Source organism: Platalea leucorodia (genome assembly GCF_965183815.1).
Source record: "Platalea leucorodia genome assembly, chromosome: 3".
Classification (NCBI taxonomy): domain Eukaryota; kingdom Metazoa; phylum Chordata; class Aves; order Pelecaniformes; family Threskiornithidae; genus Platalea; species Platalea leucorodia.
Window position 1 is genome coordinate 13798832 of NC_138825.1, and position 13221 is coordinate 13812052.

General features: G+C 44.7%; 1 protein-coding gene across 7 annotated transcripts in view; it reads right to left on the bottom strand.

Moving 5' to 3' along the window:
• Positions 1-1482: 1482 nt before the first annotated feature.
• Positions 1483-13221, bottom strand: part of MRPS5 (mitochondrial ribosomal protein S5) — a 74804-nt gene continuing 63065 nt past the window's right edge. For all 7 annotated transcript variants that reach the window (XM_082306655.1, XM_082306656.1, XM_082306651.1 and 4 more), the window contains 2 exons: positions 3565-3701; positions 1483-2103 (listed from right to left, as the gene is read on the bottom strand). In XM_082306655.1, the coding sequence (XP_082162781.1) occupies positions 1879-2103; positions 3565-3701 (362 nt within the window). In that variant the 3' untranslated portion in view covers positions 1483-1878. The remainder of the gene's footprint in view (positions 2104-3564; positions 3702-13221) is intronic.

Here is a 13221-nt window from a genome sequence, read left to right on the forward strand (position 1 = left end):
TTCCTGATTCTGAGAAGAAAGAAAATGCTGGCATGATCCATCTGCTCACTGCAACACAGAGAAGCAAATGACAAACAGCTGATCCAGTCAGTAACTTCAGGCTCTCTACTACCCAAGCTGAGGCTGTTTCAGGTCAGTGGCAGAGCCAACTGACTTTAACTTCTGCAAGGACAGAGGCAAACTGAAGGTTATCTAAATGCAGCAAGATTTGATTCCTTCAGCTCAGGTTTATTCATTCTTGATTTTGCTCAACAGTAAGATGCAAGCTAAATGTTAGCACACATTCTCAAACAGTAGTGATATGCTGCTTACAAGAAAGTTTGCAAACTGAACGTTTTACAATCCTATTCAAGGTGGATTTAGATTGAGCTGGCAAACCAGAATAAAGCCTTCAGCCAACTGCTCAGCAGGCATGGCCTTTGAATTAGAAATTTCATTACCAAGGTGAGATACAACTCAATTAAATTCACCATGCCTGTTTGTATATAAGCGACTGCTGTCTTTAGAAACCTGCATTGAAATCACTATAAAATATTGCTCCTAAATGTCTTTAACATCAGAATTTAAAATGTAAATTCCCAGGCTGGTCTTGAAGTATTTCTAAGGTATTTTCTCCTGTACTAACAAAACAGGTGGTACAAGCATCTTTTAGCATACAGAGAAATGCCATCACAAGCACTTACAAACCATGAGGCAAAGAAGTTAACTCCTGACTTGTTTTATAGCCTGGATTACTCTAGTATTATGTGATAAAACATTGCTTGGGTTCAATTCCACTGTTTCTTTTGCCATGCCCAAGACAAAAACATGCAGTTGCCAGGTAGAGCATTGTGTCCTAGCATGTGGATGCAGAGTCTGTTTATCTTCTGGTGGGACTTGGGTGATGGATGCTCCAACCAGTGAGTTATTCTAGCATCTAGCATGTACCTCTATGTGCTTCAGTTGGAGATCCGCTACATGAACGGGTTTACTCCATCTCTGGTCAGAGGCTGTGTGTATCATGGACTGTCTCTTTCTCCTTTAATCCTCTGACAGCTGTAGCACTTTCTGAGTTCTGGGTAGGGTCCAAGACTCTACTGTGCTCAGTACCAAATTGGCAGAAAATGAAGTTAGGTCTTATCCCAGCACATATGCAGAGGAGAACTGTAAGAAACGCTGGATTGCAGGTTTTGGACTGGACTTCCAATGCCAGTCAAAACACTGCAACATCTCCCGGGAGACTGTGGGGTGGCTGTCCTCAGATATTAGGGCTCTGCTTCATTTGGGGAATTCCCTCACTTGCAGGAATAGTGTTTGCACAACTCCAGCTGTTGCCCATCATCACCTTGCTCCCCATCCCCCCCCCCCAGAAGACACACAACTTCTACTTTCTGATTTTACAGTTCCCTCACCATACTGAGTGAGCCTAGGGAGGGAGATGGAAAGTGCACACATTAACTCCCACTACTGCTTGCTTCAAGATCTCCCAGACATTGGCATTTTGCAAAAGAGACCCCAACAAACCCACACTGAACTAATTCTGAGAATTCTTTATTGCTTCCATAACCTTATCTTTTCAGTAGTTTCCCAAGATCTTGTGAAAGAAACATGGGGTCTGTTGATTAAACATCATCTTCAGGAATCAAGTAAATACATGGTTGAAGTCAAAGTCATGTTCACTGGCTGCTTCTGTTTGAACGTGCCTAGTCAAACAGTGGTCAGAAGAATTGTGGGAAAGCAAACAGTGTTACTGAATAGTAGCAATGGGAGCAGCAATATGGCTGGCATGAGAGAGCTACTGGTGCCCTCCTTTGAAATGTAAGCCTAGACAACTTGTCCATTTGGGTTGGGCTTTCCCAGTTGCATCTCTGAGCAGAAGAGACAGAGGAACTGAAGCTTTTACCATACTGTCCGTCTGACATTCGCCCAGGGAGATTTCTTCATTCCCTGAGCTTCTTTCACCTCACTCCATTCCAGCTTTGTGTCTGGAACCTCATCTTCAGGCTCAGGATCCTCCCGGACAGTCCCCTCAGGCAGTGCCACAACAATAGGCAGAGGGCCCTGCTCCTCCCGGAACTCCACTACATAGAGACTCTTCTGGTTTGCTAACTGTTGGTGTGTCTCCTGGGAGTAGGAAAGAGGAAAGACAATGCAAAGCAATGATGCACAATGTTGGTTTACTTCAGGTCAAACTCTACATGGAATATGAGGTAGGAAAAAAAAAAAGTAATTTACTAATAAACAGTTTAAACACTGCATAAATTAAATGACTCATCAGGCTCATTCTCATGGGTTTCAAATGAGCTAATTGCATAAGCAGCAGGAATTCAGGTAGCTAGACTGCAGATATACTAGCATTACAATATCATCCTGGAGGAACTTGCTTCTGGAAAGGACGTGGCCGGAAAAGGCAAATCCTGCTAATAAGGATGCATATTGGCATGTCAGTAACATGCAGTAATGTTCTTATGTCTTTATATGGATATAAATTTTGCTTTGACAACAGTAAAGTGCTTATTACTGCCCTGACAGGTAATATTAGCTAATATAATGATATGAATTTAACATTATTTTCAACTATACCTCTTCCTCACATACAAGTTGTTTTGTTAACACTCAGATTTTACAGAATACATGTCTACTGGGAGCAGGAAATTTTTCCCATTCAGGGCAGTGAAGAGAATATATCAAGTGCACACCTCTCAAAGCAATAGTCTATACAGTAGGCCCTTCTGTTCTTCTATTCATTCTGTGGAAGATTTCTCAGAGGCAATGCATTGAAAATATATTGACAGATTTCCTCAAGTCTGATTAACCTCAGATACTGATAAGCATTTGTAACTATCTCATCAGGCAAAGAGGATCATAACCCCCTCCCCTCCTGAGGCTAAACTGAAAACATTGGCTAGGACAGAGTGACAGATTTGACAGCTATAGCTTTGCAGGGCTATATTGGGAATGTAAGCAGCTAAATCCTGGCAGCTACCAAGACTCTATGACCAAATGAGATAACCAGGAACTTCCAAGGACTGACCTATCCTAAGGCTGGTGTTCAAAGGAAGTCAGATGAAATGTTGCATGTTGGCTCTTTCTATCAACTACAGACAGCTGGCTCAGACAGAGACATCTCCACTGTGCACACTTTGAGTTAGAGGAAATGACACCACCTCCCTGACTTATTTCAGAGATCTTAATTATACCAGTGATAGAAACAGCTGTGACATTGGGTCCTTAGGCAGTGAAAACTTAGAATGTAGACAAACAAGCAGCAGCAACCAAAGCTGGGCCACAACTTCCTCTGCCTATGGTTTTTCAAATGTCACCAAGAATACTACAAATGAAAGCTCAGAAATTCACATGCCCCCTGGAGGCACTTGGCTGTGGAACAGGTAAAGTTACAGCTGTTTCTGACTGGAGAACTTCATACAACTGCTGAGGAATTACCCACATGCTGATTTGTTTGCTCTTTGGAAAATTACTTCATTTTAAGCTGAGAATATAAACTGTTTGACCACAAACTATTATAATATCAATCCCATTCTATCCCTTGACCTAATGTATAGAACCACTCAGAGTGCAATCTACCTGTTGTGTCAAGCCTTTGAAGAGTGCTCTGGTAATGTTAATCAAGTTTTTGGATCCAGAAACCTTGGCGTACATGTCTTTAATGCCAATTAGTTTGCAGATGGTGATGATAGCTCGGTGGCAACGAAGACCATACCCTGGAGAAAAAAAAAAAAACATATAAATTAGCATTATGTGATTATTTGTAAGCATACAGCTTAGCTAAGGAAGAAAAGAGAACTGAGACCTCTTCGTTATTTTTGTTACCTAGCATGTTAGAACACATTATATCTTAAAAATGGCAAAACCATTCTGGGAAGACCATTCTTCCCAGTCTTTGCAGCCATGCTAACATAAAGATCATGGGTTTTTTATACTAAATATAACTTACTTAACATATTGCAAAAACAAATGAAAATGTCACCACCTATAAACTCAAAACATAAAAACATAAAAAATGCAACTTGAAGAATTGTTTAATAGCACAGGTTTAGGTAGTATTCCTTAGAAGTACCATTGGCAGCTTTAGAAGAATCTTCCACAAACACACCCCACCACCCTGGGAACATTCACCAAGCAAAAGGCAATTTCTTTCTCCCACTCAGCAGAAAAATAACAGTCTAGTAATTCCGCCCCCCCCCCCCCCCCCGCCCCAAAAATATTAGCAGAGAAGCAAGGCAACAAGTTTACTTAAGAGAGTATTAAAAGAAGCCATTACAAGGGGAGAGGATCTAAATGTAACTAGATCCTGACCAAGACTGTCTCTTCTAAAAAGCAATACCTATATAGCTTCAAAACTGCTTCCTTTGCAATTTCAGGTGACAAACTGCTGAATGACTGCTTCAGTAACTCCTAATGATGGTAAATCTGACTTTAAAGTCCAGGTTCATATACATGATAGAGGGATTCAAACTGGTCTCCTATGGTGAAGTTGCTGCTCAAAACAACTGGTATGTTCAAGCACTGCTGTCCTTTGGGCTTCCTTCCAGAAGGACCCTGCAGTAGAAACAATGTCAGTTTCTCTCATTCCCAGGGAGACTGCTGCTGGAGGAGAGGCCTACAGTCCCTTCCTAAAGCCTGAGGTTGTCCTCAAGACTTCTATCAGACAGAGCAGGCAAAGAAATTAGGGAGGGAAGGAAAAGGGAAGTCCAAGTAAGTCTGTGCGCAATAATGCTCCAACAGAAAAGTCTGGTCTAAACACAGAGCTGCTGGGAAAGAGGGTGAGTGCCCATTGGCACTAGTGTCTCTTGCTGCTCACAGGCCTTTGCGTAGCCAAATAAAACCTACCACATTTTTATTTTATTCAGCTCTTGGTAAGCAAAGCTTTGAGCAGTGAAAGTGGGACTGAAGCTGCTTGCAAATTGAGGAAGGCATCATTGCACCCACTTATACCAAATTCACACTTTGCAGTTTATGTCCAAAACGTGAACATGTTACTTGCCTCCTGACCCAGCAACAGCAATTCACCAGCTTCACACTCTATGCAAAATATAACAGCCACAAGCCACCAGCCATGAAAAAGTTATGTTTGTCCTCTTCAGGTTACAAAAGCTAGCAGAATGCTATGCACTATCAAGAGAGCAAGACAGCACAGATTATCAAGGTACTGTGCAGAGACATCACTTCCTTTCTCCTGGCCCAGCCACTGGCACGAATTACACTTTGTTATTACATTAGTGGCACAACGTGAAGGACAGGGAATGGAATAAAGCAGGTAACAGACTCATCGGAGCTAAAACTACATTGGAAAGACAGCAAATTATATTTCTAGAGAAAACAATTATTTTAATCAAGCTTAAAGAACATAGGGTTGTGACACTCATTTGCTTTCAGCTTACTGTTCAAAGCAATAAGATCATTCAAAAACATTCACTTGTCTGTGGAAACCACAGGCCAAATTACAAAAGCTTGTAATTGTAACAAGTTGGAATTTGTAGGTGAGGGGGGAGGAGAGACAAACATATTTCAAAATCCACAAACACAACAGAGGTTTGCATGTCATCTGCATCCATCTCCATCACAGAGCTCCAATACACAATTATAGTACATTTGCATTAATTGCAAATGGTTTCTTAGACCTGCCAGATTTTAATGAAGGAGTTATTTTTTGAGGAGTGTAATTTTGCTCTCTTGTTTCCCAGAGAAATTTGTTTCATGTGGCCTAGCTCTATTAATCTTTAAAAATCGGTTTGTAATAGTCCTAATATATCTTAAAAGCTGAAAAGCCAGGTTATTGATTAGTCCACTCTGTGGGACAGTCTTGCTGCTGAATAAATGAGGAAGAAAAAAACCCTGTTCCAGTGCTGCATGTTTAATTGTGCCAGTATGTCCCTTTTTCTTTTAAACTCTAATTTAACTATACCCATCCAAAGCCATTTGTTCTGCCATTTGAGAAAATACTGTTTTCTATGCTACAAAACCAAGTCAAGTTTCAGACACAATTACATGTGAATGAACTCTGAAAGGCTGTTTGTCAAAGTTTCATTTTCAGTCACTTAAAGCATTAAAGTGGCAGTTTTATTTTTGCTTTTCTCCCATCATTTCTGCAGATCGTTAATACATGAAACTCAGAAGCCAGCAAACTAGTCCATCAGTCACTGAACAAAATTTATTCCAAACACAAAAGGAAAGGATTCCAACTGCAAACTCCAGCTGTGGAGACAAAGTTGTGCTCACACATTTTTAACTTGTTTGTGGCACTCGGGCTACCCTACTGCAGTTTAATTCAAAGAGGCCTATATAAGAGAACAGGGTCATTGAAATGTAACAAATTTTCTCACACTGAAAAAGATACAAACATAACCAGAGGAAGTATTTAAAATGCATCCTTCCTATAAACTAACACAACCTGTTACAGGCAATCTACCTTAGATTTTCTGGTTAGCCACTAACAGGAGTTTGGAAATAGAACATCCCCTTTAAATCCACACTAAGGGATGAGTTAATTTCACATTCACATGTTCATATTACATTACTTTTTTAACTTGGATTTTCACTTGTCTCATTTGTAACCCTGACTATATATGGGGTTTTTCTCCACTTTGCAGGGATTAGGAATAAATTCAAGAAAGGAATGTTTAAGTATAACAGTGACTACCTTTTCTACTAAAACATTAGGCTTTGTTATGATCGTGTGTTTAGATAGCTGCCTGAGTCCTTTGTACAGGAACTGGAAATAAACTGCCAGCTGTAATTATGCAAAGCAAGAGGCTTCAGCATCCATAACTATAGAGCTGTAATGCCACCAGCAAACAGAAGGAATCTTCTATACTTTAAGCGAAGGCAGTCTACATATGCCATGGTCTAATGTGAAAACTATGAATAATTGTAATTTCTTATACCTATTCATTACAGCTACAGGGTATCAGTGCTGGGCTTCACAGCCGCATAAGTGTATTTGACAAACTGTTTTGCATTTCCCCTTAAAAATTCACATTAGGAACTAATTTACACTGCTTAAAGATGTATCAATGTGGCTAGCAGAGTAGTCTCATAACTACTTTAATTGTAAAATCAAGTCAGAGATGAAGATTAAGAGCTGTCCACACTCCAAAAGCACATTCTGCAGCACAAATCAGAAGTACCCTGGAAGTTTCCATCCAGCCGGCACATGCTAGCAACAGGAACGATCTGGAATGGTGGCAGACATGAAGTCCAGAGCCTGCCTCAAGTTAAATCTTGTTCTGTAGCATGTCCACAACTCATTTAATTGTTCTAAAATTACAGCCAGCTCCTGCTGCTGCTATGAATCCTTCCCTCAGAGTACAGCACAAAAGCCTGTTAGGGACTAAGGTAACATCAGCAAGATCTTTATCTATACCATCCCTAAAAACTCAATTTTGCATAGACATATAATGTTACAGCTTGTTATCAGGTTGCGAGCACATAATGAAGTCTCCCTCTCTCACACACACATATAATTCATCTACAAAATTTTACACACTGATCTATCATTACGCTTCTTAATAAGGCCAATGATGCCTGCTGCCCAGAGCACACTGGACATAAGCACAGTTTTTTCTTAGACAACATCAAACCTGTTTCAGGAAATGCATAATCTAGTTCCATCAGTTATAAAACACGGAAAATATTCATTAAGTGGAAAAGTGTTTCATGGTTTTTGGAGGATACTTGCATATATGTGAATGTGTTGTGTCAGTGAACAGGCTAGCAAGATACTCAGACAAGGCAAAGCACTGGCCAAAACTGGCAGCAACAAGGTACCAAGGCTAAGGTTCTAATGTGACAGAACTGGACTTGTATTCTGACACAGTTTGGTATGATACTCTCACAAAAAACCTAGGTAAATAAGAACCAGGCAAAATCATCATTGGAGTATATATCCCCATTACCATCAGTCTGCTGTCAGGCCAAGAGCATTTTCCAGATAGGATCCTACTGTGGATTTGTTATGGCTTTAATACCTGCAAGTATCTTCGTTAACGACTTGGATGGGGGAACAGAGATAAAAAAATAGGCTGAGGTCAGAAGTCAATGTAGGTCTGACAAACTGGAGACACAGTTTGAAACCAAAACACTGAAATTCAACAAAGACAGATGCAGAGTGCTTTGCTGAGAAATCAAAAGCACAAGTACAAAACAGAGGACACTGACTAAACAGCAACAGAAAAAGGATCTGGGGATTATAATGGACCACAACCCCCCCCCCCCTCCCCCCCCCCCCCGAGATCAACAGAATTATCCTGCTGCAGCACATCTGAAGTCTCAAACAAAATGCTCACTATATATGTTTTTCCATATAGTGTTCATATATGTTAAATGTTGCTCAATGGGGTTAACAGCTTTAAGAGGCCTAAACCCCACCTACAGTGTGGACACAAGCAGAGTCCAGTAGAATGGCAAGTGCAACCTCTGGGGAAGGTGAACAATGGAAGCTAGTGACTTCTGGCACCAAAAGGAGAGCTCCAGCTCCACCTAAAGGCTTACCACGATGAAATAGGTTCACTGCCCTCAAGGCTGAGGAGGAGCCAGATGTGTTTTTAAGCAAAGGGCCAACTGACCCTGAACAATGCAAGACAATTGAGAAGAAGCAGTGACTGATAGCAGTGGCCAACTCCCTGCTGCAGGGAAGAGGCACCCATCTGCTGACCTGACCTGTCATCTAGAGAAATTTCCTGCTTGCCAGGGGCCTGGATCCCAGATGTTGCAGAGAGACTGCTGAAGCTTGTCTGACCCTCTATTACCCCTTGCTGTTCTTCCACGAGGGCACCAATGATACTGCCAGGAGCAAGCTAGAGAGTACCAGAAGCAACTACAAAGCTCTGGGGGCGATAGTCAGGGGCATGGGGGACCAGGTAGTGTTCTCCTCAACTCTGCCAAGAAAGGGAAAGAGTGTAAGGAGAAGGGCACTGATAATGCAGATCAACAGTTGGTTGTGGAGGTGGTGTTGGCAACAGGGTTTTGGTTTCTATGACAACGGGACCTTGTCTGAGGATCAGTGTGTGCTTGGGAGAGATGGGATCTACCTTGCTAAGCAGGACAAAGGTATCTTTGCCAGTAGGATGGCTGACCTGGTGAGGATGGCTTTAAACTAGGAACGACAGGAGAGGAAGAGAGCTATCAGCAGCCCTCTGAGGGGGTGACAGACAGGGTCGACAAACAAAGGGTTTGGAGTGATGTGGGACCCATCCCATAGGGAAGTCTGCTGCCTCCCTGGGGCAAGGATAAGAGACATTACCAGGAAGCTCCCTAGGCTGGTAAAATTGTCTGATTATTATCCACTGTTGGTTGGTCAGGTTGGCAGTGATGAGGTAGCTGATAGAGGCACAAAGATAACCAAAAGGGACTTTAGAGAACTGGGGCGATTACTTGAAGGATCAGGAGTGCAGGTAGTGTTTTCCTCCATCCCGTCAGTAGCTGGGAGGCATACGGAAAGGAACAGGAAGACCCGTCTCATTAACATGTGGCTCAGAGGCTGGTGCCAGCAGTGGAATTCTGGGTTTTTCAATCATGGGGCAGTTTACATGGCACCGGGCCTGCTGGAGACAGATGGGGTTCCCCTGTCGCAAAGGGGGAAAAGGATTCTGGCTCAGGAGTTAGCAGGCCTCATTGAGAGAGCTTTCAACTAGATGCAAAGGGGGAAGGGGATAAAACCAGGCTTGCTAGGGATGAGCCTAGGGGTGGCATGCCTGTGTGGGAGAAGAGATCTATAGCCCAACTGAAGTGCATTTACACCAATGCACGCAGCATGGGCAATAAGCAGGAGGAGCTGGAAGCCAGTGTGCGGCAGGAAAACTGTGATGTGGTCACCATCACAGAAACATGGTGGGATGACTCACACAACTGGAGTGCTGCAATGGACGGCTACAAGCTCTTTAGAAGGGACAGGCAAGGAAGGAGAGGTGGTGGGGTAGCCTTGTACGTTAGGGAGTGTTTTGACTGTCTAGAACTCAATGACAGTAATGATAAGGTTGAGTGCTTATGGGTAAAGATCAGAGGGAAGGCTAATAAGGCAGATATCCTGGTGGGAGTCTGTTATAGACCACCCAACCAGGATGAGGAAACAGACAAAGTATTCTACAAGCGGTTGGCTGAAATCTCACAATCTCTAGCCCTTGTTCTTGTGGGAGACTTCAACTTACCAGATATCTGCTGGAAATACAGCAGAAAGAAAGCAGTCTCAGAGGTTCCTGGAGTGTGCGGAAGATAACTGCCTGACGCAGCTGGTAAGCAAGCCAACCAGGGGAGGTGCCCCGCTGGACCTGCTGCTTATGAACAGAGAAGGCCTGGTGGGCGATGTGGTGGTCAGAGGCTGTCTTGGGCTCAGCGACCATGAAATGATAGAGTTTTCAATTCTTGGAGAAGTAACGAAGGGGGTCAGCAAGACCGCTACCCTGAACTTCAGAAGGGCAGACTTTGGGCTGTTCAGGAGTCTGGTTAACAGAGTCCCTTGGGAGGCGGTCCTGAAGGGCAAAGGAGTCCAGGAAGGCTGGATGTTATTCAAGAAGGGACGGCCTGCTCCTGCGCCTTTGAGACTCCCCATGTGCTGTATGTCGAGCAGGCGGGGGAGAAGACCGGCCCGGCTGAACAGAGAGCTTTGGCTGGAACTCAGGAAAAAAAGGAGAGCTTACCGCCTTTGGAAGAAGGGGCAGGTGACTCAGGAGGACTACAAGGATGTTGTGAGGTTATGCAGGGAGAAGATTAGAAAGGCGAAGGCCCAGCTAGAACTTAAACTGGCCACCGCCGTTAAAGAGAACAAAAAATGCTTCTACAAATATATCGGCGACAAAAGGAGGGCCAGGGAGAATCTCCCTCCTTTGTTGGATGCGGAGGGAAACTTTGCCACAAAGGATGAGGAGAAGGCTGAGGTACTTAATGCCTTCTTTGCATCAGTCTTTAATAGTCAAGCTAGTAATCTTTGGGTTTTTCAGGCCCCTGAGCTGGGAGATGGAGATAGGATGCAGAATGAAGCCCCAGTTGTCATCGAAGAGGTGGCCGTCACCGACCTGCTCCTCCACCTGGATGTGCACAAGTCCATGGGGCCAGATGGGATCCACCCAAGGATACTGAGGGAGCTGGCAGGGGAGCTGGCCAAGCCACTCTCCATCATTTATCATCAGCAGTCCTGGTCAACCGGGGAGGTCCCAGATGACTGGAAGCTAGCAAATGTGACGCCCCTCTAGAAGAAGGGTCGGAAGGAGGATCCGGGGAACTACAGGCCTGTCAGCCTGACCTCGGTGCCGGGAAAGGTCACAGAGCAGATCATCTTGAGTGCCATCACGCGGCACGTGCGGGACAACTGGGGGATCAGGCTCAGCCAGCATGGGTTTATGAAAAGGAGGTCCTGCTTCACTAACCTGGTCTCCTTCTATGACAAGGTGACCTGCTTAGTGGATGAGGGGAAGGCTGTGGATGTTGTCTACCTGGACTTTAGTAAGGCCTTTGACGCTGTCTCCCACAGCATTCTCCTGGAGAAGCTGGCTGCTCATGGCTTGGATAAGTGCACTCTGCGCTGGGTTAAAAACTGGCTGGACGGCCGAGGCCAGAGAGTGGTGGTAAATGGAGTCAAATCCAGTTGGCGGCCCGTCACGAGTGGTATTCCCAAGGGCTCAGTATTGGGGCCGGTCCTGTTCAATATCTTCATTGATGATCTGGATGAGGGGATCGAGTGCACCCTCAGTAAGTTTGCTGATGACACCAAGCTGGGTGGAAGTGTCGATCTGCCGGAGGGTAGGAAGGCCCTGCAGAGGGACCTGGACAGGCCGGGGCCAACTGTATGAGATTCAACAAGGCTAAGTGCCAGGTTCTGCACTTCGGTCACAACAGCCCCATGCAACGCTACAGGCTGGGGGAAGAGTGGCTGGAGAGCTGCCTGGTGGAAAAGGACCTGGGGGTGTTGGTTGACAGCCGCCTGAACATGAGCCAGCAGTGTGCTCAGGTGGCCAAGAGGGCCAATGGCATCCTGGCTTGTACCAGGAATAGTGTGGCCAGCAGGACCAGGGAGGTGATAGTGCCCCTGTACTCGGCACTGGTGAGGCCGCACCTCGAGTACTCTGTTCAGTTTTGGGCCCCTCACTACAAGAAGGACATTGAGGTGCTGGAGCGTGGCCAGAGAAGGGCAACGAAGCTGGTGAAGGGTCTGGAGCACAAGTCTTGTGAGGAGTGGCTGAGGGAGCTGGGGCTGTTTAGTCTGGAGAAGAGGAGGCTCAGGGGAGACGTTATTGCTCTCTACAACCACCTGAAAGGAGGTTGTAGCGAAGTGGGGGTCAGTCTCTTCTCCCAGGTAACAAGCAATAGGACGAGAGGAAACAGCCTCAAGCTGCACATGGGGAAGTTTAGATTGGATATTAGGAAAAAATTCTTCACCGAAAGGGTAGTCAGGCATTGGAACAGGCTGCCCAGGGAAGTGGTTGAGTCCCCATCCCTGGAGGTATTTAAAAGAAGGGTAGACATGGTGCTTGAGGACATGGTTTAGTGGTGGACTTGGCAGTGCTAGGTTAACGGTTGGACTCGATGATCTTAAGGGTCTTTTCCAACCTTAACGATTCTATGAATGAAAGGGAAAGCAAAAATCATCAAAACAGGGCTTGAGTGGGGTCACGTTCAGCATTTGCATGTAAGCAAGGAAGTGTCTGCAAAGCACTTGGAGAAGTGCTTCCTGGGAAATCAGCATGCTGAGGTGCCTCTCTGAAATGGCTGTACACTAATGTATGCAGCATGGAGAATAAACATGAGGAATTAAGAGATCTGTGTGCAGTTGCAGGTCTATTGTCTTGCTGAAATCAGAGACATGGTGGATGGCTAACATGAATGGAGTGCTACAGTGGAGGGATACAGGCTCTTTAGAAAGGACAGGTTGGGAAGATAAGGAGGTGGAGTTGCCCTTTATGTGAGAAAATAGCTGGAATGCATGGAGATCTGCTCTGGTCTGAGGCTGGATGATGAGCCAACTGAGAGCTTACAGGTAAGGATGAAAAAGCAGACAATATGGGTGGCATTGTAGGGCATGTCTGTCTGCTAAACGACACCTGATCAGGAAGAACAAGTGGATGAGGCCTTCTACAGACAGCTAGAAGGAGCCTCACGTTCACAGGCCCTGGTCTTCATGAAGGAGTTCAGCCACCCCAAAAGACGCTAGACAAACAATACAGAAGAGCATAAGCAATCCAGGAGATACCTGGAGTGCACTGACAACAACTTCCTGGCTCAAGTGACAGA